The sequence below is a fragment of the Oncorhynchus kisutch genome, linkage group LG21 (genome assembly GCF_002021735.2).
Source record: "Oncorhynchus kisutch isolate 150728-3 linkage group LG21, Okis_V2, whole genome shotgun sequence".
NCBI classification, from domain to species: domain Eukaryota; kingdom Metazoa; phylum Chordata; class Actinopteri; order Salmoniformes; family Salmonidae; genus Oncorhynchus; species Oncorhynchus kisutch.
The window spans coordinates 30,782,083-30,807,053 of NC_034194.2; the positions used below are offsets into that span (position 1 = coordinate 30,782,083).

At 44.7% G+C, this 24,971-nt stretch overlaps 1 protein-coding gene across 1 annotated transcript in view; it reads right to left on the minus strand.

The window, feature by feature from the left end:
• LOC109879218 (MAM domain-containing glycosylphosphatidylinositol anchor protein 2) overlaps positions 1-24,971 on the minus strand; it is a 425,402-nt gene that overhangs the window by 208,415 nt on the left and 192,016 nt on the right. Inside the window, exons 4-6 of the mRNA XM_031800190.1 lie at positions 15,891-16,087; positions 8,091-8,223; positions 5,220-5,489 (exon numbers count right to left, since the gene is read on the minus strand). Of these exons, the coding sequence (XP_031656050.1) occupies positions 5,220-5,489; positions 8,091-8,223; positions 15,891-16,087 (600 nt within the window). The remainder of the gene's footprint in view (positions 1-5,219; positions 5,490-8,090; positions 8,224-15,890; positions 16,088-24,971) is intronic.

The window sequence follows — 24,971 nt, forward strand, 5'->3', positions numbered from 1 at the left end:
CCTCCTCTCCTCTTGTCTACCTGATACCTACAGTACCTCCTCTCCTCTAGTTTACCTAATACCTACCTCCTCTCCTCTAGTCTACCTGATACCTACAGTACATCCTCTCCTCTAGTCTACCTGATACCTACCTCCTCTCCTCTAGTCTACCTGATACCTACAGTACCTCCTCTCCTCTAGTTTACCTAATACCTACCTCCTCTCCTCTAGTCTACCTGCTACCTACCTCCTCTCCTCTAGTCTCCCTGATACCTACCTCCTCTCCTCTAGTCTCCCTGATACCTACCCCCTCTCCTCTAGTCTCCCTGATACCTACCCCCTCTCCTCTTGTCTACCTGATACCTACAGTACCTCCTCTCCTCTAGTCTACCTGATACCTACAGTACCCCCTCTCCTCTAGTCTACCTGCTACCTACCTCCTATCCTCTAGTCTACCTGCTACGTACCTCCTCTCCTCTAGTCTACCTGATAGCTACCTCCTCTCCTCTAGTCTACCTGATACCTACCTCCTCTCCTCTAGTCTACCTGATACCTACCTTCTCTCCTCTAGTCTACCTGATACCTACATCCTCTCCTCTAGTCTACCTGATACCTACCTCCTCTCCTCTAGTCTCCCTGATACCTACCCCCTTTCCTCTTGTCTACCTGCTACCTACCTCCTCTCGTCTAGTCTACCTGATACCTACAGTACCTCCTCTCCTCTAGTCTACCTGATACCTACAGTACCTCCTCTCCTCTAGTCTACCTGATACCTACCTCCTCTCCTCTAGTCTACCTGATACCTACCTCCTCTCCTCTAGTCTACCTGCTACGTACCTCCTCTCCTCTAGTCTACCTGATACCTACCTCCTCTCCTCTAGTCTACCTGCTACCTACCTCCTCTCCTCTAGTCTACCTGCTATGTACCTCCTCTCCTCTAGTCTACCTGATAGCTACCTCCTCTCCTCTAGTCTACCTGATACCTACCTCCTCTCCTCTAGTCTACCTGCGACCTACCTTCTCTCCTCTAGTCTACCTGATACCTACATCCTCTCCTCTAGTCTACCTGATACCTACCTCCTCTCCTCTAGTCTACCTGATCCCTACCTCCTCTCCTCTAGTCTCCCTGATATCTACCCCCTTTCCTCTTGTCTACCTGCTACCTACCTCCTCTCGTCTAGTCTACCTGATACCTACAGTACCTCCTCTCCTCTAGTCTACCTGATACCTACAGTACCTCCTCTCCTCTAGTCTACCTGATACCTACCTCCTCTCCTCTAGTCTACCTGATACCTACCTCCTCCCCTCTAGTCTACCTGCTACCTACCTCCTCTCCTCTAGTCTACCTGATACCTCCCTCCTCTCCTCTAGTCTACCTGATACCTACAGTACCTCCTCTCCTCTAGTCTACCTGCTACGTACCTCCTCTCCTCTAGTCTACCTGATACCTACCTCCTCCCCTCTAGTCTACCTGCTACCTACCTCCTCTCCTCTAGTCTACCTGATACCTACCTCCTCTCCTCTAGTCTACCTGCTACCTACCTCCTCTCCTCTAGTCTACCTGATACCTACCTCCTCTCCTCTAGTCTACCTGATACCTACAGTACCTCCTCTCCTCTAGTCTACCTGCTACCTACCTCCTCTCCTCTAGTCTACCTGATACCTACCTCCTCTCCTCTAGTCTACCTGATACCTACAGTACCTCCTCTCCTCTAGTCTACCTGCTACCTACCTCCTCTCCTCTAGTCTACCTGATACCTACCTCCTCCCCTCTAGTCTACCTGATACCTACCTCCTCTCCTCTAGTCTACCTGATACCTACCTCCTCTCCTCTAGTCTACCTGATACCTACCTCCTCTCCTCTAGTCTACCTGATACCTACCTCCTCTCCTCTAGTCTACCTGATACCTACCTCCTCTCCTCTAGTCTACCTGATACCTACAGTACCTCCTCTCCTCTAGTCTACCTGATACCTACCTCCTCTCCTCTAGTCTACCTGATACCTACCTCCTCCCCTCTAGTCTACCTGCTACCTACCTCCTCTCCTCTAGTCTACCTGATACCTCCCTCCTCTCCTCTAGTCTACCTGATACCTACAGTACCTCCTCTCCTCTAGTCTACCTGCTACGTACCTCTTCTCCTCTAGTCTACCTGATACCTACCTCCTCCCCTCTAGTCTACCTGCTACCTACCTCCTCTCCTCTAGTCTACCTGATACCTACCTCCTCTCCTCTAGTCTACCTGCTACCTACCTCCTCTCCTCTAGTCTACCGGATACCTACCTCCTCTCCTCTAGTCTACCTGATACCTACAGTACCTCCTCTCCTCTAGTCTACCTGCTACCTACCTCCTCTCCTCTAGTCTACCTGATACCTACCTCCTCTCCTCTAGTCTACCTGATACCTACAGTACCTCCTCTCGGTGACGATAGAAAGGGTAAAAACATACAGGGGACAAAGACACCAGTCCCCAGCCAAACGTACCTCCGGCACACAAACACCCACCGTCCAACCCCGGACCCCCACCACACACCCCTTTCTGATTATCATCACACACCCATTCACACCCTGCCTCCACACGTTAATGCTCACACACACTCACAGTGACACATGCCAATGTATGAATGGAGACGAGTGACATGCCATTGATACTGTGAATGACCTTGTGGTTGACCTCTGCGTTAATTGACAAGTTCAGTCAGCGGCCAGCAGGACAGACACATGCACTCCGTTGCCCAACTGTGCAGTCTGTCTGCCAGGTCACGTCCATCCGGACCATTACATTTGTCATTTATAAATGGAAATATATGCGTCTCAGGACAACTATTTATTTCAGAGCACATTTGCTAAGAGTCATTCACATGTCGATTTACACGCTAAAAGCCAGTTTGTTACAAGTCACGTCATGAGGGGGTTGTTTTTCCTAACAATCTGTCTACATAACATCAGCGGGAGGGAGGCCCACAATGAAACCCATTGCAGGTGTTCTGCGTTATTAATATCAGTTTTATTAGTAACACAGAACAGCCTTTACAGAGTGTGCAGGGCCTGGGTGAGTGAGTGTGTTTGGGGAGAGGTTGTGCCTATGCATGTATGTGTGTGTGTGTGTTCACTGACTGGAATGTCTGATGTATCCTTTGGAGTTGTATGAAAAGAAGAAAGTCCTGGAGGAATTGTCAGGCGAAGCGACGAGACGACAAAATGACGAGACGACGACAGAACATCAGAACATTGTTTGATTCTGAATGTTTGATACCTCCAGCACCAGTCACTTCCCCACATCACACACCCACAAATCAAACCGCTTTAAAAATGCACAAGGATGAAACGCACAGGGATGCAACGTTCACGCACACACACACACACACACACACACACACACACACACACACACACACACACATGTACCTTGCAGCGAACACATTCTCTAACGAATAGACCTTGTGCTGACAGAGGCTGAGAACAGCTCTCATCCATTGTCCAGGTCATTGTGTCACTAAAGTGTCCTTTTGTTGCCAAACATAGTCCTGAGATCTGGGCTCTGCACTTGGAGATGTGTCTCGTTCTGTTAATGCATTAAAGGGTCATGGCAGTTGAGCTGTGGTGAGCCAACAGCATGCTGAGCCATAGCAGGGGGCAAACTAAACACACACACACACACAAAGCACTGTAGGAGGGGTGAGCCAGTCCGGCTGGTGGGACAGCATGGGCAGAAACGCCACCATCTGCTGAGGACAGATCTGTGAAAAACAGACAGCCCCTTTGGCATCGCCCGCATGAGAGGGCTTCTCAAGGACTAGGGGTGTGATCAACAACCTCACACAAACATGCACATGCACACACACACACACACACACACACACACACACACACAAATAAATAAAACATAAACTAACACACATATCGTGTCATATCTGTTCACACGCACACACACATATGCACACACACAGACAGACAAATGCGTGCACACACATGCACACACACACACACACCACCACCACCACTATCCTAACCAGCTGTCATATTCAGCATGTCCAAATGCACTGTGCTAAGGTTTGTCCTACTTCACTGCTGCCTCCCCGGTTTCTGGGACCTCATATTTAATAGGCAGCACAGTCTTCCACTCAATATTATACCAATTCACCACAACATTAGAGACTCCTCTTGCATGAATCAAACTGCTATACGAACACCGATGGCTCCACCAAAGACAATTTAACTATTGGCTGCTCCATGTGTCAATTACCTTGAGGGGAAGAGCCTTGAAAACTAAGGCCTCATCCCATTGGCTGCTCCCAAAGGCAAGTCTACAATTATTGACTGTTTCATGAGTTAATTACCACGAGGGGAAGAGCCTTGGACAGTAAGTCCTTATCCCAGTTGATAGTCAAACAGCCTGCAGTGCCTTTAGCTAGGCTGCCTTGGCTTAACGACTCTAATTGGCCTGTTAATAAGTCTCTTTAATGAGTGGTTTCACATGCATCCCCATTCTATGGGCTTCACCCCTGTATGTGCTATGATGATATAGTCTTTATGTGTCGCCAGCTGGTGCTGTATGTTGTAGGATGAATATTCTAAGGTAACATCCACAATGAGATCTGTCATTGTATCATTATGCTTACATACTATAGTAATATACTGTAGTAACATACTGTAGTAACATACTGTAGTAACCATTCCTGTCATTTGAATGTTGAGAATCTGATAAGAAAAGTTACAAAATTAATTTAGAGGTGCATGAATTGAAATATGCAATGCTCTCCATCTATTACGTTACTTAACGATGAAAGCTCCTTGAATCTCAATCAATCAGAGAAGATTACTTCTGGCAGCACTGCCGCAAAAAAAAAGATGATGGCTCTTAGATGGCATCCACCACACTTTCTCCCATTTAACCAGTGGATACAGTTATTATTTGAGGGGGAATGGGATTGGTATATCTTTGTATGCATTTATTCTAATGTTTTGTCTTGCACCTGTAACCCCCTCGCTGAAAAAGAAAAATTACAAAATTGAATAAAAAGTTGCCCCCCACCCACTGAGTGGGACTCAAATGTCTGACCTTGCATCTGTCAGTCTATCACAGTCCATGTCATTACATCAAGACGCTGGAACCTCTTGACACGGCCCGACCGTGATGTTCTAAGGATTCTACTTTATATTGTATGTTAGACTTACACCTACACCCAGCCCTGACCCTCCCTCCCTCCCTCCCTCCCTCCCTCCCTCCCTCCCTCTCACCTCTGACCACTATCGTGGTAGACTTCTTGGCCGGGTTGCCCACGTTGTTAGTGGCCACACAGCTGTATACACCAGCCTCGTCTGAGGTGATGGCCGGCAGGGTGAGTGTTCCACCCTTTACCACACTTTTCTCAGGCAGGCTGTCGGAGCTGCTGACCCAGCTCAGCGTTGGTTTGGGCTCCCCACCCGTAGTGATACATACCAGGGACACCGTCTGGCCAGGGTTCACCACAATGGGGTCCTCCACTAGCAGCTTGATGGACGGAGACACTGGAGAGGAAGAGGTTAGAGGTTTGGTGTTTTCTTAAAGACTTTATGGTGCATGTCTTGTTGTTGGGTTTGAAGACTAATCTGTCTTGTTGGTGAGTTTGAAGGCAATTCTGTCTTGTTGGTGTGTTTGAAGACTAATCTGTCTTGTTGGTGAGTTTGAAGGCAATTCTGTCTTGTTGTTGGGTTTGAAGACTAATCTGTCTTGTTGTTGGGTTTGGAGACTACTCTGTCTTGTTGGTGAGTTTGGAGACTAATCTGTCTTGTTGGTGAGTTTGGAGACTAATCTGTTTTGTTGGTGAGTTTGGAGACTAATCTGTCTTGTTGGTGAGTTTGGAGACTAATCTGCCTTGTTGGTGAGTTTGGAGACTAACCTGTCTTGTTGGTGAGTTTGGAGACTAATCTGTCTTGTTGGTGAGTTTGGAGACTAATCTGTCTTGTTGGTAAACGTGATTTATGCTTGATCCGGCAATGCAGTGCTGAAGATCCATACGAAGGGTGTGATGCAATTGCGGAGCCTTCGGAGACCAACTCAAGCTCCTTACTGAAATGCTGTGCACCTCCCAAATTTGGTAACAATGCAAAGGGCTCTGCATAGCACCATATAGCTCTGCACTGACATAATTGGTTAATGGTATGTGGGGGATGTACATCCTGTATAAACACCAACTGACTTATTTGACAACTTCCTTCACAACAAACATGGAGAACCTTGATGAAAGGCTATCAGAATAAGTTTGTAAATATAAACATCTTGATGATACCTCATGTAGGGAATCGAAAATGAGTTTGAACTCCTGGAAAGAGGTTGGGGAAGTAATGGGGATAGATGTGGTAAAAATGTATTGTGACAGTCCCACAATTTGCTTACTAAAGTCCGATTTGGATATATTTGGATGTTTTCACTGCATAACGCTAGGAAGTTGTCCCTTTTCAAATTTAGAAGAAGTGACAGCTAAATGCTAACTCCTGTTTGTCTAAGCTGGTAGCATAGCTAACATACAGAAATCAGTGGTGGTAGTCAAAGTCATTTTCAACTGTAATGCAGTTGATTGATGATGATGACAAACATGTATTGGAGTTGACATCAATACAAGTATTGTACTCAGATTTTTACCTCAGCATAGTGTAAAATACACATAGCCTAAATGTAGGCTAATTGTGCTGACGGTCAAGAGGAGATTCCGGATCTTTCCTTCACAGTATCATTCCCCAAAACGTTTCTATGGATTTTCCATTGTTATGGTCTAATTCTATTGATCTCTTTACCTCATCTATGGAAGTGGAAGCTTGCTACAAGAAGTGGGAGGCAGTTGCGGGACAAACTCATAAAGCAAAACAATTAAATTAAGGGTTGAAGCAGAGATGCAGGTGGGAAAATGGTGCTGTCTTTTTATGTCAAGCACGTGTCTTTTTGTTTTGCCAATTGCTTGTAATTAGCTGGCTGGCTATTGAGATTAGCCCTGAATCACTACGAGTGGTGCCTTATAAGTGGTGCAGACCAATTTATTGGATGCGTATGACAGCTCCCAAAGTGCAAGAAGTATGAATGCTCTGACATCTGCGGAGGCCGCATTGCCTAAATGCTGTACGGCCACTGCAGAAATCCGATTGACCATAAATCGGCTTTAAGTTTGAAGCTACTGACCTGCATTGTTAGTTATTTTGAAGACTAAGCCCCTCGTGTTAGTGAGTTTGAAGACTAACCCCCTCGTGTTAGTGAGTTTTAAGACTAACCCCCTCTTATAATTGATTTTGAAGACTATCCCCCTCTTGTTAGTGATTTTGAAGACTAACCCCCTCTTGTTAGTGATTTTGAAGACTAACCCCCTCTTATTAGTGTGTTTGAAGACTAACCCCCTCTTATAATTGATTTTGAAGACTAACCTCCTCTTGTTAGTGATTTTGAAGACTAAACCCCTCTTGTTAGTGATTTTGAAGACCAACCCCCTCTTGTTAGTGAGTTTGAAGACTAACCCCCTCTTGTTAGTGATTTTGAAGACTAACCCCCTCTTATAATTGATTTTGAAGACTAACCCCCTCTTGTTAGTGATTTTGAAGACTAACCCCCTCTTATAATTGATTTTGAAGACTAACCCCCTCTTGTTGGTAAGTTTAAAGACTGAAACCCCTCTTGTTAGTGAGTTTGAAGACTAACCCCCTCTTGTTAGTGAGTTTGGAGACTAACCCCCTCTTGTTAGTGAGTTTGAAGACTAACCCATCTTCTTAGTGAGTTTTAGACAATATTATATTTGTTTATGTTTGGACAGTGTAGGATGCTGGCCGGCTAGTTCTGCAAGCTATTCCCAAGGAGAGACACCACTATTATCAGGAGGACTATTGAAGTGTCGTATGTTTTAGTCTTTGCACAGTTGTTTAATTATTTTGGCCATGTGATGTTTACTAGATTTCAGATTTTAAAATGTGAATGTGTAACATATTAGATTTTTTTGAAGAGGACCACAATGGAAATAAGTATTTCACTTTTTTCTGTTATCCTCAACAAATGTTTTTATACATTGAATCTACATTTGTGGTTCAATTGAGTATTAAATTGTAAAATCAAAAACATCAACTGTCTTGTTGGTGAGTTTGAAGACTGACCTGTCTTGTTGGTGAGTTTGAAGACAATGTTTCGGTCGGAAATGCCACAGACGTTCCTAACGGAAGCGATGCAACTGTAGTTGGCATAGTCTTGAGGACGAAGGTTCTTCAGCTTCAAGATCTTCGTCTCCCCCTGCAGCTCAGATACACAATCAGAATAACACTAGTGTGAAAATGTGTGTGAATAGAATAAATACAATAATAAACACTGTTCATTAAGTATCTCCACTTCATTTAGGGCTTTTAAATTTTTCAGAAATTGCGGTTGGATGATTCCAAGTTGTATGATTCCCTCCCTTCTGATTCTGATAATCCTATAAACCAGGATTTCTCAAAAACCTGGTAAACATTGGGACAGTTTCTGGAATGTTGCAACCCTATGCCATTCACATTTACTGTAAATCACGGAACCAGGAACAAATCTGCATGTTTCCAAATCTAGCATAGTTCATGAACTATACTGTAAAACAAGTTATAATACAAATCATAGTTTACCCTTATTTAATCTGTTGCGAAACTACTGTGCAGATGACACCACGGATCACACAACGTGGTCTTCACCGCTACATCCCTCAACATCGGACAGCCTCACTAGGAGGTTGGTCAATTTCACTGTGTGTCTGTTGACTCCTCCACCAACACCACACAGTAGCCTGACAGACAGAGACAGTGACTCCAGACTGGCCCAGCTAGAGCCCTGTGATGGGATGTGATGAGAGTCTTTGATCTTCTTCCTCTCCACCAGGGGGTCAGATTAGAACTTCAGTCAGCCTGGCACATCAGTCCTCACAAGCCGTAATCATAGTCCTCACAAACCACAATCACAGTCCCCATAAACTCTAATCGCTCATCTCTTTCATTCTCCCCAATGATCATCAATCTACTGCATGGCATTCAGATGTTAATTGTATTTGATTAGGGAGGGAGGGATGGACCCAGTCTGTGGCTGCAGTTGTTTTACCTCCTTCCCTCTGGTTTTGGCTGATAGTGGAAGATGTGTCTGGCGGGATGATGATTCAGAGGCCAGTTTAAAACAGTGGGAGACACATTGGAATAAAAATCAATTTGGAAGACAAGGGGGAAGAGGAAGGGAGGGCCTATATCGAATCTTCCATTCCTCTCAACATTTTTAGAAAAAGCTGTTGTGCATCAACTCACTGCCTTCCAGAAGACAAACAATGTATACGAAATGCTTCAGTCTGGTTTTAGACCCCATCATAGCACTGAGACTTCACTTGTGAAGGTGGTAAATTACCTTTTAATGGCATCAGACCGAGGCTCTGCATCTGTCCTCATGCTCCTAGACCTTAGTGCTGCATTGGATACCATCGATCCCCACATTATTTTGGAGAGATTGGAAACCCAAAATGGTCGACACGGACAAGTTCTGGCCTGTTTTTTTTTTCTTACCTTTATTTAACTAGGCAAGTCAGTTAAAAGAACAAATTCTTATTTACAATGACGGCCTAGGAACAGTGGGTTAACTGCCTGTTCAGGGGCAGAAAGACAAATGACAGATTTGTACCTTGTCAGCTCGGGGATTTGAACTTGTAACCTTCCGGTTACTAGTCCAACGCTCTAACCACTAGGCTACCCTGCCGCCCCACTAGGCTGGGTTTAGATCTTATCTGTCAGAAAGATATCAGTTTGTCGCTGTGAATGGTTTGTCCTCTGACAAATCAAATGTAAATTCCGGTGTTCCTCAAGGTGTGTCACTTGAGTGGGTTGAGTCACTGACGTGATCTTTCTGTCTGGGTTGGCGCCCCCCCTTGGGTTGTACAGTGGTGGAGATCTTTGTGGGCTATATATACTCGGCCTTGTCTCAGGATGGTAAGTTGGTGGCTGAAGATATCCCACTAATGGTGTGGGGGCTGTGCTTTGGCAAAGTGTGTGGGATTATATACTACCTGTTTGGCCCTGTCCGGGGGTATCATCGGAAGGGGCCACAGTGTCTGCTGAACCCTCCTGTCTCAGCCTCCAGTATTTATGCTACAGTAGTTTATGTGTCGGGGGCTAGGGTCAGTTTATTATATCTGGAGTACTTATCCTGTCTTATCCAGTGTCCTGTGTGAATTTAAGTATGCTCTCTCTAATTCTCTCTTTCTCTCTTTCTTTCTCTTTCTCGGAGGACCTGAGCCCTAGGACCATGCCTCAGGACTACCTGGCATGATGACTCCTTGCTGTCCCCAGTCCAACTGGCCGTGCTGCTGCTCCAGTTTCAACTGTTCTGCCTGCCGCTATGGAATCCTGACCTGTTCTCCGGATGTGCTACCTGTCCCAGACCTGCTGTTTTCAACTCTCTAGAGATCGCAGGAGTGGTAGAGATACTCTTAATGAATTGCTATGAAAAGCAAACTGACATTTACTCCTGAGGTGCTGACTTGCTGCACCCTAGACAACTACTGTGATTATTATTATTTGACCATGCTGGTCATTTATGAACATTTGAACATCTTGGCCATGTTCTGTTATAATCTCCAAATGGCACAGCCAGAAGAGGACTGGCCACCCCTCATAGCCTGGTTCCTCTCTAGGTTTAGTCCTAGGTTTTGGGGTTTCTGTACAGCACTTTGGGATATCAGCTGATGTACAAAGGGCTATATAAATACATTTGATTTGATTTGATGAGGATGGTCGGAGGAAGGAACATGGGGGTGGGATGGACAAGGATATGAGAGAGGTTAGACGATAAAATGTGGGCAGAAAATAATGGAGATATAGAAAATAGGAAGGATGGATGAAAGAATAAAGCTTGTGTGAGAGATGTAACGGATTGGAGGGAACGATGACAAGAGGCATAAAGGTATGTAAGAATGGGAAAGTATAGAGAGAGAGAGAGGGGCTATAAAACAGAGAGATCGATGAAGGAATTAATGAAGGAATGAAAGTGTGTTTAGGATGGCCTTATAAGGGTATATGGATAGATGAATGAAGGATGAAGAGTCTGGATGTATTGTTGGTCTGGATGCATAGACACACAGCTGTGTGATCAACACAACCACGCCAGTAAAGCTTTCAACGGCGATGTCAACAAGACCTGGTCGCATTTATCTAAAATGACCTCTCACCATAAGTCAGCACCACCCTTCACTCCTCTCCACCTCTAACATCATTGCTCTCTCCCTCCACTCCTAATCAATAATATGAAGGACGTCTCAATATTCTGCTTAGCTGAGTTAGAATAAGCTGTAGACCATACTATTTACCAAAAGAGTTTTCATCTATATTTTCCATAGCTGTCTATTTACCACCAAAAACACTCAACGAGCTGTATAGGGCCATAAGAAAACAAGAAAATGCTCATCCAGAGGCGGTGGTCCTAGAGGCCGGTGATTTTATTGCAGGGAAACTGAAATTCGACCAGCATGTCACCTGTGCAACTAAAGGCAAAAAACAACAACTATTGATCACCTTTACTCCACAAGCAGAAATGCTTACAAAGCTCTCCCTCGCCCTCCACTTGGCAAATCTCACCATAGCTTAATTCTAGACAATCTGGACCCTCTCTTTCCAAAATTCTTGCAACACCTATGACTAGCCTGTTCAACCTCTCTTTAGTCTAAGATCCCCAAAGATTGGAATGCTGCCGCGGTCATCCCCCTCTTCAAAGGGGGAGACACTCTAGACCCAAACTGTTATAGACCAATATCCATCCTGCACTGCCATTCTAAAATCTTCGAAAGTCAAGTTAACAAACAGATCACCGACCATTTCGAATCCCACTGTACCTTCTCCACTATGCAATCTGGTTTCCGAGCTGGTTATGGGTACACCTCAGCCACGCTCAAGGTCCTAAACGGTATCATAACCGCCATCGATAAAAGACAGTAATGTGCAGCCGTCATCATCGACCTGGCCAAGGCTTTCGACTCTGTTAATCACCACATTCTTATCGGCAGACTCAATAGCATTGGTTTCTCAAATGACTGCCTCGCCTGGTTCACAAACTACTTATCAGATAGAGTTCAGTGTGTCAAATCGGAGGGCCTGTTGTCCGGACCTCTGGCAGTCTATATGGGGGTGCCACAGGGTTCAATTATCGGGCCGATTCATTTCTCTGTATACATCAATGATGTCACTCTTGCTGCTGGTGATTCCCTGTTCCACCTCTATGCAGACGACACCATTCTGTATACATCTAGCCCTTCTTTGGACACTGTGTTAACAAACTTCCAAATGAGCTTCAATGCCATACAACACTCCTTCTGTGGCCTCCAACTGCTTTTAAATGCTCCAAACCAAAAGTAAATCTAGAATCGACTTCCTATTTCGCAACAAAGCCTCCTACACTCATGATGCCAAACGTACCCTCGTAGAACTGACCATCCTACCAATCCTTGACTTCGGCAAAGTCATTTACAAAATAGCCTCCAACACTATACTCAGCAAATTGGATTTAGTCTATCACAGTGCCCATATACTACCCACCACTGCGACCTGTATGCTCTCGTTGGCTTGCCCTTGCTACATTTTTGTCACCAAACCCACTGGCTCCAGGTCATCTATAAGTCTTTGCTATGTAAAGCCCCGCCTTATCTCAGCTCAATGGTCACCATAGCAACACCCACCCATAGCACTCGCTCCAGCAGGTATTTCACTGGTCATCTCCAAAGCCCAACACTTACTTTGGCCACCTTTCCTTCCAGTTCTCTGCTGCCAATGACTGGAACGAATTGCAAAAATCACTGAAGCTGGAGACTTATATCTACCTCTCTCACTTTAAGCATCAGCTGTCAGAGCAGCTTACCGATCACTGTACCCGTACACAGCCCATCTGTAAATAGCACACCCAACTACCTCCTCCCCATATTGTTATTTATTTTCTTGCTCTTTTGCACCCCAGTATATCTACTCGCACATCATAATATATAATCTGCACATCTATCACTCTAGTGTTAATGCTAAACTGTAATTATTTCACCTCTTTGGCATATTTATTGCCTTACCTCCCTAATCTTCTACATTTGCACACACTGTACATATATTTTTTTATTGTGTTATTGACTGTATGTTTGTTTGTGTGTAACTCTGTGTTGTTGTTTTTGTCTCACTGCTTTGCTTTATCTAGGCCAGGTCGCAGTTGTAAATGAGAACTTGTTCTCAACTGGCTTATCTGGTTAAATATAGGTGAAAAAAATGTATTCTCCCGATTCCTGCTTACCAGCAAAAACTCAAGCAGGAAATACCATTGACACACTCATTAATGAAGTGGCCTAATGAAGCAGATGCTAAAATACAGGACTGTTTCGCTAGCACAGACTGGAATATGTTCCGGGATTCATCCGATAGCATTGAGGTTTACCACATTAGTCACCGGCGTCATTAATAAATGAATCGACAACTTCGTCCCCACAGTGACCGAACATACAAATCCCAACCAGAAGCCATGAATTACAAGCAACATCCACACTGAGCTAAAACCTAGAGTTACCACTATCAAGGAGTGGGACATTAATCCAGACATGTATTTGTTTTATTTGACCAGGTAAGTTAAATGAGAACACATTCTTCTTTACAGCAACAACCTGGGGAACAGTTACAGGGGAAAGGAGGTGGATGAATGAGCCAATTGTTAACTGGGGAATATTAGGTGACCGTGAATGGTTTGATGGCGAGATAGGGAATTTTACCCAGGACACCAGGGTTAACACCCCTACTCTTACAATAAGTGCCACGGGATCTTTAATGACCTCAGAGAGTCAGGACACCCGTTTAACGTCCGAAAGACGGCACCCTACACAGGGCAGTGTCTCCAATCACTGATGTAATCAGTGATGTAATCCTACCAGACGAGCTAAATGCATTCTATGCTCGCTTCCAGACCAGCTGGAACCAGCTGTTCCATACAACTGTGTGACCACGCTCTCCTTATCCGATTTGAGTAAGGCCTTTAAAACAGGTTAACATTCACAAGGCCACATGGACGGATTACCAGGATGCGTATACAGAGCATGTGCTGGCCTGCTGGCAAGTGTCTTCACTGACATTTTCAACCTCTCCCTGACCCAATCTGTTTCAAGCAGACCACCATAATCCCTGTGCCTCAAAAGCCAAGGTAACCTGTCCAAATGACTATCGCCCTGTATCATGCATATCTGTAGCTATGAAATGCTTTGTAAGGCTGGTCATGGACCCACTCCAATTCGAATAATGCTCCAACAGATCCACAGAAGACGCAATCTCCATTGCACTCCACACTGCCCTTTCCCACCTGGAGAAGGGGAACACCTATGTGAGAACGTTGTTCATTGACTACAGCTCAGTGTTCAACACCATAGTGCCCTCCAAGCTCTTCACTAAGATAATGGACTGAGCACTTCCCTCTGCAACTGGATCCTGAATTTCCTGATGGATCGCCTCCAGGTTTCGAGAGTAGGCAACAACACATCCACCACACTGACCCTCAGCATGGGGGCCCCTCAGGATTGAGAGCTAAGTCCCCTCCTGTACTCCATGTTCACCCACATCTGTGTGGCCGTGCATGACTCCAACACCATCATTAAGTTTACCGACGACACGACGGCAGGCCTCATCACCAACGACGATCAGACAGCCTATAAGGAGGAGGTCAGAGAACTGGCAGAAGCTGATCGTGGACTACACAAAGTGTACGTGACGAGTCAACTTTTTTGACCCATCACATACGCTGCTGCTACTGTTTATTATCTGTCCCTTTCTTCCTAGTTATATGTACATATATAACTCAATTACCTCGAACCTCTGCACATCCACTCAGTACTGGTACCCGTGTGTATAGCCAAGATATCATTACTCCTTGTGTATTTATTCATAGTTTTATTGTTATGTGTTTTACTTTTCTATTATTTCTCTATTTTCTATCTATCTGCATTGTTGGGAAGGGCCCGTAAGCATTTCACTGTTAGTCTAGACCTGTTGTTAATGAAGCATGTGACGAATAACATTTTATTTGATAACACCATCCCTCTCTCCTCTCCTCCAAACCTCCGCCAGAGAGAAACGGTAATCTGGCATTTAGCAATGGGAAAACAAATGTGGTAGCTTCAAACATATCTCCTGATCTTCCTGTTATTTTTCTGCCCACCACGGGAATAATGCATGCCAGGGAAGAAGAGGAGGGAGAGGTGGAGGAAAGAGAGAGGAGGAGGAGGAAGCCCTCAGTGAAAGCGGGTCACTTCTTGGCAAATTACCAAGGGCATATTCCCATGCTGGGTTTGAAATGCCACCCCTGCTCTGTCCAAACGCTTGGATGGCTGAGGGAAGATAGAGAAGAGGACAGAGTAGGAGGGAAAAGAAGAGGTGGTCTGGGAGAGGAGAAGGGAGATGAAAGGAAAGTGGGCTTGGGAAAGGAGGATGAGAGGAGGGAATTGGAGAAGAGATGGACTGAAGGGAAGAGGAGGGAAGAGACGAGAGGAGGAGGGATCAGGACTGAGCAGGAGGAAAAATAAGACATGGGCTGGGGGAGGAGAGAAAAGAAGTAAGAGAAGAGGAAGGGAGAGAGAGAAGGGAATAAGAGAGAAGGAGGAGGGAAAAAAAGAGGTAGGCTGGGAGAGGAGATGAAGATGAGGGAACAGAAGGCTCAGAAGGGCAGCCAGCTACCTCAGGCTCGCTCACTCTGTTTCGTGCTCTCTCTCCTACTTCTTTCATTCTCATTCCCACTTTTCCCCTCCCCCTTTCCACTAGCAGTCTCTGGGCACACCCTTATTTATTTAAATACATATCTCCCCATCCAGAGTGGAAAGTACTGAGATGTCTCCATATACCCCACCCTATAGACTTACCTATAGACATTAGGTCTATGGTATATTGTCTCATTCTTACCTGCGTGAAGAATGGTTCGTAGATCTCCACTCCCTTGTCAGAGCCCTGTGAGAGGACATCTCGTCCGCGGTGCCAGCTGTAGCGGACAGGGGGGTTGGAGTTAGCCATGCAGCGCAGGAACACTGTCCTCTCATAGTAGAACTGCTCTTTGGCCTCTCCTACACTTTGGTGCACCGTCACTACAGGGTCATCCAGGACTGGAGACAGAGAGGAACAGAGGAAGAGGAGAGGACAATCTATTGATCAACCAATCAATAAATACATTGGGCAAGTAATGAATCCATTGAGAGATCAATTGAATGGCTACCTAACCAATAAGACATTTGCATTATCGATGATCAACACCACGTGAAAAAAAATAGCTACTGTTCAAAAGTTTGGGGTCACTTAGAAATGTCGTTGTTTTTTAAAGAAAATCACATTTTTTGTCCATTAAAATGACATCAAATGGATCAGAAATACAGAAAAACATTGTTAATGTTGTAAATGACAGAAGACTCACAAGTCCTCAACTGGCAGCTTCATTAAATAGTACCTGCAAAACACCTGTCTCAACGTCAACAGGGAAGAGGCGACTACGGGATGCTGGCCTTCTAGGCAGAGTTGCAAAGAAAAAGATATCTCAGACTAGCCAATAAAAAGAAAAGATTAAGATGGGCAAAAGAACACACACACTGGACAGGGGTACTCTGCTTAGAAGGCCAGCATCCCGGAGTTACCTCTTCACTGTTTTGCGGGAACTATTTAATGAAGCTGCCAGTTGAGGACTTCTGAGATTGAGGCCTCCCACTCCTCTTTCTATTCTGGTTAGAGACAGTTTACACTGTTCTGTGAAGGGAGTAGTACACAGTGTTGCACGAGATCTTCAGTTTCTTGGCAATTTCTCGCATGGAATAGCCTTAAATTCTCAGAATAAGAGTAGACTGATGAGTTTCAGAAGAAAGGTCTTTGTTTCTGGCCATTTTGAGCCTGTAATCGAACCCACAAATGCTGATGCTCCAGATACTCAACGCCTATGTAGATATTCCATAAAAAAATCAGCCATTTCCAGTTACAATAGTCATTTACAATATTAACAATGTCTACACTGTATTTCTGATCAATTTGATGTATTTGTAAATGGACAAAACATTTGCTTTTCTTTCAAAAACAAGGACATTTCTAAGTGACACCAAACATTTGAACTTTAGTGTATATATATATACACATACACTAAAGTTCAAATGTTTGGTGTCACTTAGAAATGTCCTTGTTTTATTTATCACAATGTCACTGGATTTATTTATATCTATATATAAATAAATCCAGTGGGGAGAACAAGTATTTGAAACACTGCTGATTTTGCAGGTTTTCCTACTTTCAAAGCATGTAGAGGTCTGTAATTTTGATCATAGGTACACTTCAACTGTGAGAGACGGAATCTAAAACAAAAATCCGTTAAAAATCACACAATGTGATTTAAGTAATTCATTTGCATTTTATTGCATGACATAAGTATTTGATATGTCAGAAAAACACAAGTTAATATTTGGTACAGAAACCTTTGTTTGCAATTAGAGATCATATGTTTCCTGTAGTTCTTGACCAGGTTTGCACACACTGCAGCAGGGATTTTGGCCCACTCCTCCATACAGACCTTCTCCAGACCCTTCAGGTTTCAGAGCTGTCGCTGGGCAATACGGACTTTCAGCTCCCTCCAATTATTTTCTATTGAGGTCAGGTCTGGAGACTGGCTAGGCCACTCCAGGACCTTGAGATGCTTCTTACGGAGCCACTCCTTAGTTGCCCTGGCTGTGTGTTTCGGGTCGTTGTCATGCTGGAAGACCCAGCCACGACCCATCTTCAATGCTCTTACTGAGGGAAGGAGGTTGTTGGCCAAGATCTTGCGATATATGGCCCCATCCATCCTCCCCTCAATACGGTGCAGTCGTCCTGTCCCCTTTGCAGAAAAGCATCCCCCAAAGAATCATGTTTCCACCTCCATGCTTCACATTTGGGATGGTGTTCTTGGGGTTGTACTCATCCTTCTTCTTCCTCCAAACACGGCAAGTGGAGTTTAGACCAAAAAGCTCTATTTGTGTCAGACCACATCATCAGACCACATGACCTTCTCCCATTCCTCCTCTGGATCATCCAGATGGTCATTGACAAACTTCAGATGGGCCTGGACATGCGCTGGCTTGAGCAGGGGGACCTTGCGTGCACTGCAGGATTTTAATCCACGACGGCGTAGTGTGTTACTAATGGTTTTCTTAGTAACACACTACTGTGGTCCCAGCTCTTTTCAGGTCATTGACAAGGTCCTGCCGTATAGTTCTGGGCTGATCCCTCACCTTCCTCATGATCATTGATGCCCCACGAGGTGATATCTTGCATGGAGCCCCAGATCGAGGGTGATTTACTGTCATCTTGAACTTCTTCCATTTTCTAATAATTGCGCCAACAGTCGTTGCCTTCTCACCAAGCTGCTTGCCTATTGTCCTGTAGCCCATCCCAGCCTTGTGCAGGTCTACAATTTTATCCCTGATATCCTTACACAGCTCTCTGGTATTGGCCATTGTGGAGAGGTTGAAGTCTGTTTGAATGAGTGTGTGGACAGGTGTCTTTTATACAGGTAACGAGTTCAAACAGGTGCAGTTAATACAGGTAATGAGTGGAGAACAGGAGGCCTCTTAAAGAAAAACTAACAGGTCTGTGAGAACCAGAATTCTTACTGGTTGGTAGGTGATCAAATACTTATGTCATGCAATTAAATGCAAATTAATTACTTAAAAATCATACAATGTGATTTTCTGGATTTTTGTTTTAGATTCCGTCTCTCACAGTTGAAGTGTACCTATGATAAAAATGACAGACTTCTACATGCTTTGTAAGTAGGAAAACCTGCAAAATCGTCAGTGTATCAAATACTTGTTCTCCCCACTGTGTATATATACACAGTGGGGCAAAAAAGTATTTAGTCAATTGTGCAAGTTCTCCCACTTAAAAAGATGAGAGAGGCATGTAATTTTCATCATAGGTAAACTTCAACTATGACAGACAAAATGATCACATTGTATGATTTTTAATGAATTTATTTGCAAATTTATGGTGGAAAATAAGTATTTGGTCACCTACAAACAAGCAAGATGTCTGGCTCTCACAGACCTGTAACTTCTTCTTTAAGAGGCTCCTCTGTCCTCCACTCGTTACCTGTATTAATGGCACCTGTTTGAACTTGTTATCAGTATAAAAGACACCTGTCCACAACCTCAAACAGTCACACTCCAAACTCCACTATGGCCAAGACCAAAGAGCTGTCAAAGGACACCAGAAACAAAATTGTAGACCTGCACCAGGCTGGGAAGACTGAATCTGCAATCGGTAAGCAGCTTGGTTTGAAGAAATCAACTGTGGGAGCAATTATTAGGAAATGGAAGACATACAAGACCACTGATAATCTCCCTCGATCTGGGGCTCCACGCAAGATCTCACCCCGTGGGGTCAAAATGATCACAAGAACGGTGACCAAAAATCCCAGAACCACACGGGGGGACCTAGTGAATGACCTGCAGAGAGCTGGGACCAAAGTAACAAAGCCTACCATCAGTAACACACTATGCCGCCAGGGACTCAAATCCTGCAGTGCCAGACGTGTCCCCCTGCTTAAGCCACTACATGTCCAGGCCCGTCTGAAGTTTGCTAGAAAGCATTTGGATGATCCAGAAGATTGGCAGAATGTCATATGGTCAGATGAAACCAAAATATAACTTTTTGGTAAAAACTCAACTTGTCATGTTTGGGGGACAAAGAATGCTGAGTTGCATCCAAAGAACACCATACCTACTGTGAAGCATGAGGGTGGAAACATCATGTTTTGGGGCTGTTTTTCTGCAAAGGGACCAGGATGACTGATCCATGTAAAGGAAAGAATGAATGGGGCCATGTATCGTGAGATTTTGAGTGAAAACCTCCTTCCATCAGCACGGGCATTGAAGATGAAACGTGGCTGGGTCTTTCAGCATGACAATGATCCCAAAACACACGGCCAAGGCAACAAAGGAGTGGCTCAAGAAGAAGCACATTAAGGTCCTGGAGTGGCCTCGCCAGTCTCCATACCTTAATCCCATAGAAAATCTGTGGAGGGAACTGAAGGTTTGAGTTGCCAAACGTCAGCCTCGAAACCTTAATAACTTGGAGAAGATCTTCAAAGAGGAGTGGGACAAGATACCTCCTGAGATGTGTGCAAACCTGGTGGCCAACTACGAAAAACGTCTGACCTCTGTGATTACCAACAAGGGTTTTGCCACCAAGTACTAAGTCATGTTTTGCATAGGGTTCAAATACTTATTTGCCTCATTAAAAATGCAAATCAATTTATAACATTTTTGACATGCGTTTTCTGGATTTTTTTGTTGTTATTCTGTCTCCCACTGTTCAAATAAACCTACCATTAAAATTATAGACTGATAATTTCTTTGTCAGTGGGCAAACGTACAAAATCAGCAGGGGATCAAATACGTTTTTTCCTCACTGTACATCTGAATGCCTTCAACTGAAATGTGTGTTCTGCATTTAACCCAACCCAACCCTGAATCAGAGGTGCGGGGGGCTGCCTTAATCAAAATCCACGTCTTCGGTGCCCGGAGAACAGTGGATCGACTGCTCAGGGGCAGTCGATCCAGCAACCTTTCAATAATAACACAACAACATCTTGATGCCTGAAGCAAACAACTGTAGCTAATTAATCTGTAACTAGCTAATCTCTGTAACTAGCCAGCTAGCTAGCAAAGCTAAAGCGGCTACATTTTTAAAGCCAGCAAACACGTTCCTCACATGCTAGGAACGTATTTTCTCCAACGTATATTGAAAAAAAGTGTAATTTCGCACCCAAAAACAAAAGTTTTCTGGAGACTTGTGGGCCGAGTGCTGATGACGTCGCCTGTATGCACTTTATGTAGCCTGATTACAGTCCAAACTGAGGAGAAATCCGCAAACAATGCGTCCCTGACCAGCTCCTGAAGTGGTCAGCCAGATCTGAACACAATCAGACCACAATGCAACTTTTGTGTGTCTAAACCCTTCTTTTCAATGAGATCTTTGTATTCTGATAGCAGAAGTCGCATGTAAGTGTCAAGTGTAGTAAAAATTGTGAAAAGTTCAAAGGTCACACTTAGTTCAGAGCCGCTGTTATTGACATGTACTTAATCCAAGATGGTGTAGCAGTCGGACGTGTCTTTTGTCTTGTCCCGTGTAAATAATCGTTTACCTCGTTTTTTTCTTGTATATATTTCGTATATATTTTAATCTCACTTTCCATCTACGGACTGAATATACTCTCCTGTAACCCGCCTCACCCAATGTAGAACAAATCTGCTATTTTTATACTTTAGAACCGGAACCCCCATCAGAAGCTAGCCAGCTAACTAGCTACTAGCTAGTAGTCAGTTAGCCACTGCCATAACTCGGACACCAGCCAGCCTCAGCTCGGTCAATACCTGCCAGTTTGCACAGTGCGATATCAACCCAGAGCATATCGAACTGCTTTTTCTCTACCTCTGAATTCCTACCACAAGCTCTGGACCATTAAACTGGATCATAGCAGCTAGCTAGCTGCAATCCGATTGGCTACTCCTGGCTAATGCCTCTGTCCCGAAGCAAGCACCAGTTAGCTTTGAGCTAGCCTTGAGCTAGGCCCATTACCCGGCTAGCCGAAGAGGTCTACCAGCTAATTATTGGGCTACAATACCTCTTTTGCCAATTGGCCTGGACCCTTTATTGTCGACACACGTAATCGTCCGAGGTGTTTTCAACAGCCTTTTCCGTTGCGACGTCGCCGAAGACCCATCAGCTGGCCACGGCCTGCTAGCTTTCTGAATCGCCGTGTCTCCAGCTCACCTAGCGTAGTAGCAACTACCGAACGGCTCCCTGACTCACCTATTGCTGCTCATTGGACCCTATGATCACTCGGCTACACATGCCGCGCCCTAATGTTATGCCTTGTTATGCCCCTAATGTTATGCCTTGTCTTCTGCTGTTTAGGTTAGTTAGTATTGTTTTATTTCACTGCAGAGCTCCCAGCCCCACCCTAAATGCCTTAGATAGCTCTTTGTCGCACCCTCACACACATGCAGAGACCTCACCTGGCTTAACTGGTGCCTCCAGAGACGCAACCACTCTCATCATCATTCAATATCTAGGTTTACCTCTACTGTACTCACATCCTACCATACCCCTGTCTGTACATTATGCCCTGAATCTATTCTACCGCGCCCAGAAATCTGCTCCTTAAATTATCTGTCCCCAAAGCACTAGATGACCAGTTCTTATAACCTTTAGCCGTGCCCTTATTCTACTCCTCCTCTGTTCCTCTGGTGATGTAGAGGTTAACCCAGGCCCTGTAGCCCCCAGCACCACAACTATTCCCAAGGGGCTCTCATTTGTTGACTTCTGTAACCATAAAAGCTTTGGTTTCATCAAATCAAATCACATTTTATTTGTCACATATACATGGTTAGCAGGTGTTAGTGTAGCGAAATGCTTGTGCTTCTAGTTCCGTCAATGCAGTAATAACCAACGAGTAATCTAACCTAACAATTCCACAACTACTAACTCAAACACACAAGTGTAAAGGGATAAAGAATATGTACATAAAGATAAATGAATGAGTGATGGTACAGAACGGTATAGGCAAGATGCAGTACATGGTATCGAGTACAGTATATACATATGAGATGAGTAATGTAGGGTATGTAAACATAAAAGTGGCATAGTTTAAAGTGGCTAGTGATACATTTTTTACGTACATTTCTATCAACATCAGAAGCCTCCTCCCAAAGTGTGTTTTAGTCACTGCTTTAGCACATGCCGCCATTCCTGATGTCCTAGCCGTGTCTGAATACTGACTTAGGAAGGCCACCAAAAATTCTGAAATTTCCATCCCCAACTACAACATTTTCATACAAGATTAAACTGCCAAAGGGGGCGGAGTTGCGAACCACTGCAGAGATAGCCTGTAGAGTACTGTAATACTATCCAGGTCTGTGCCCAAACAATTTGAGCTTCTACTTTTAAAAAGTAAGTTTTCAGAAGTAAGTCTCTCACTGTTGCTGCTTCTTATAGACCCCCCTCAGCTCCCAGCTGTGCCCTGGACACCATATGTGAATTGATTGACACCCATCTGTCTTCAGAGTTCGTACTGTTAGGTCACCTAAACTGGGATATTCTTAACACCCCAGTCGTCCTACAGTTTAAGATAGATGCCCAGAATCTCACAAAAATGATCAAGGAACCTTTCAGGTACAATCCTAAATCCGTAACCATGGGCACCCTCATAGATATCATCCTGACCAACTTGCCCTCTAAATACACCTCTGCTGTCTTCAACCAGGATCTCAGCGATCACTGCCTCATTGCCTGCATCCGTAATGGGTCCGCAGTCAAACAACCACCCCTCATCACTGTCAAACGCTCCCTTAAACACTTCAGTGAGCAGGCCTTCTTAATTGACCTGGTATCCTGGAAGGATATTGACCTCATCCCGTCAGTAGAGGATGCCTGGTTGCTCTTTAAAAGTGCTTTCCATCCTAAATAAGCATGCCCCATTCAAAAAATGTAGAACTAAGAACAGATATAGCCCTTAGTTCACCCCAGACTTGACTGTCCTTGACCAGGACAAAAACATCCTGTGGCGTACTGCATTAGCATCGAATAGCCCCCACAACTTTTCAGGGCAGTCAGGAACCAATATACACAGTCAGTTAGGAAAGCAAAGGCAAGCTTTTTCAAACAGAAATTTGCATCCTGGAGCACTAATTCCAAAAAGTTTTGGGACACTGTAAAGTCCATGGAGAATAAGAGCACCTCTTCCCAGCTGCCCACTGCACTGAGGTTAGGAAACACTGTCACCACCGATAAATCAACGATAATGGATCATTTCAATAAGCATTTTTCTACAGCTGGCCATGCTTGCCACCTGGCTACCCCTACCCTGGCCACCCCTACCCTGGCCAACAGCTCTGTACCCCCATGCAGAAACTTGCCCAAGACCCCCCGCTTCTCCTTCACCCAAATCCAGACGACTGATGTTCTGAAAGAGCTGCAAAATCTGGACCCATACAAATCAGTTGGGCTAGACAATCTGGACCCTCTCTTTCTAAAATGATCTGCCGCAATTGTTGCAACCCCTATTACTAGCCTGTTCAACCTCTCTTTCATATTGTCTGAGATCACAAAGATTGGAAAGCTGCCACGGTCATCCCCCTCTTCAAATGGGGAGACACTCTAGACCCAAACTGTTACAGTTCTAAAATCTTCGAAAGCCAAGTTAACAAACAGATCACCGACCATTTTGAATCCCACTTCTCCACTATGCAATCTGGTTTCCGACCCGGCCACAGGTGCACCTCAACCACGCTCAAGATCCTAAAAGATATCATAACCGCCATCGATAAAAGACAGTACTGTGCAGCCGTCTTCATCGACCTGGCCAAGGCTTTCGACTCTGTCAATCACCACATTCTTATCGGCAGACTCAATAGCATTGGTTTCTCAAATGACTGCCTCCCCTGGTTCACAAACTACTTCTCAGATAGAGTGTGTCACATCGGAGGGCCTGTTGTCCGGACCTCTGGCAGTCTCTATGGGGGTGCCACAGGGTTCAATCGGGCCAACTCTTTTCTCTGTATATATCAATGATGTCGCTCTTGCTGCTGGTGATTCCCTGATCCACCTCTGCGCAGACGACACCATTCTCTATACATCTGGCTCTAATTTGACACTGTGCTAACAAACCTCCAAATGAGCTTTAATGCAATACAACACTCCGTCCGTGGCCTTCAACTGCTTTTAAATGCTAGAAAATCTAAATGCATGATCTTCAACCAATTGCTACCCGCACCCGCCCGCCCGACAAGCATCACTACTCTGGACAGTTCTGAATATGTGGACAACTACAAATACCTAGGTGTCTGGTTAGACTGTAAACTCTCCTTCCAGACTCACATTCCAAAATTAAATATAGAATCGGCTTCATATTTCACAACAAAGCCTCCTTCACTCATCCTGCCAAGCACACCCTCATAAAACTGACTATCCTACCTA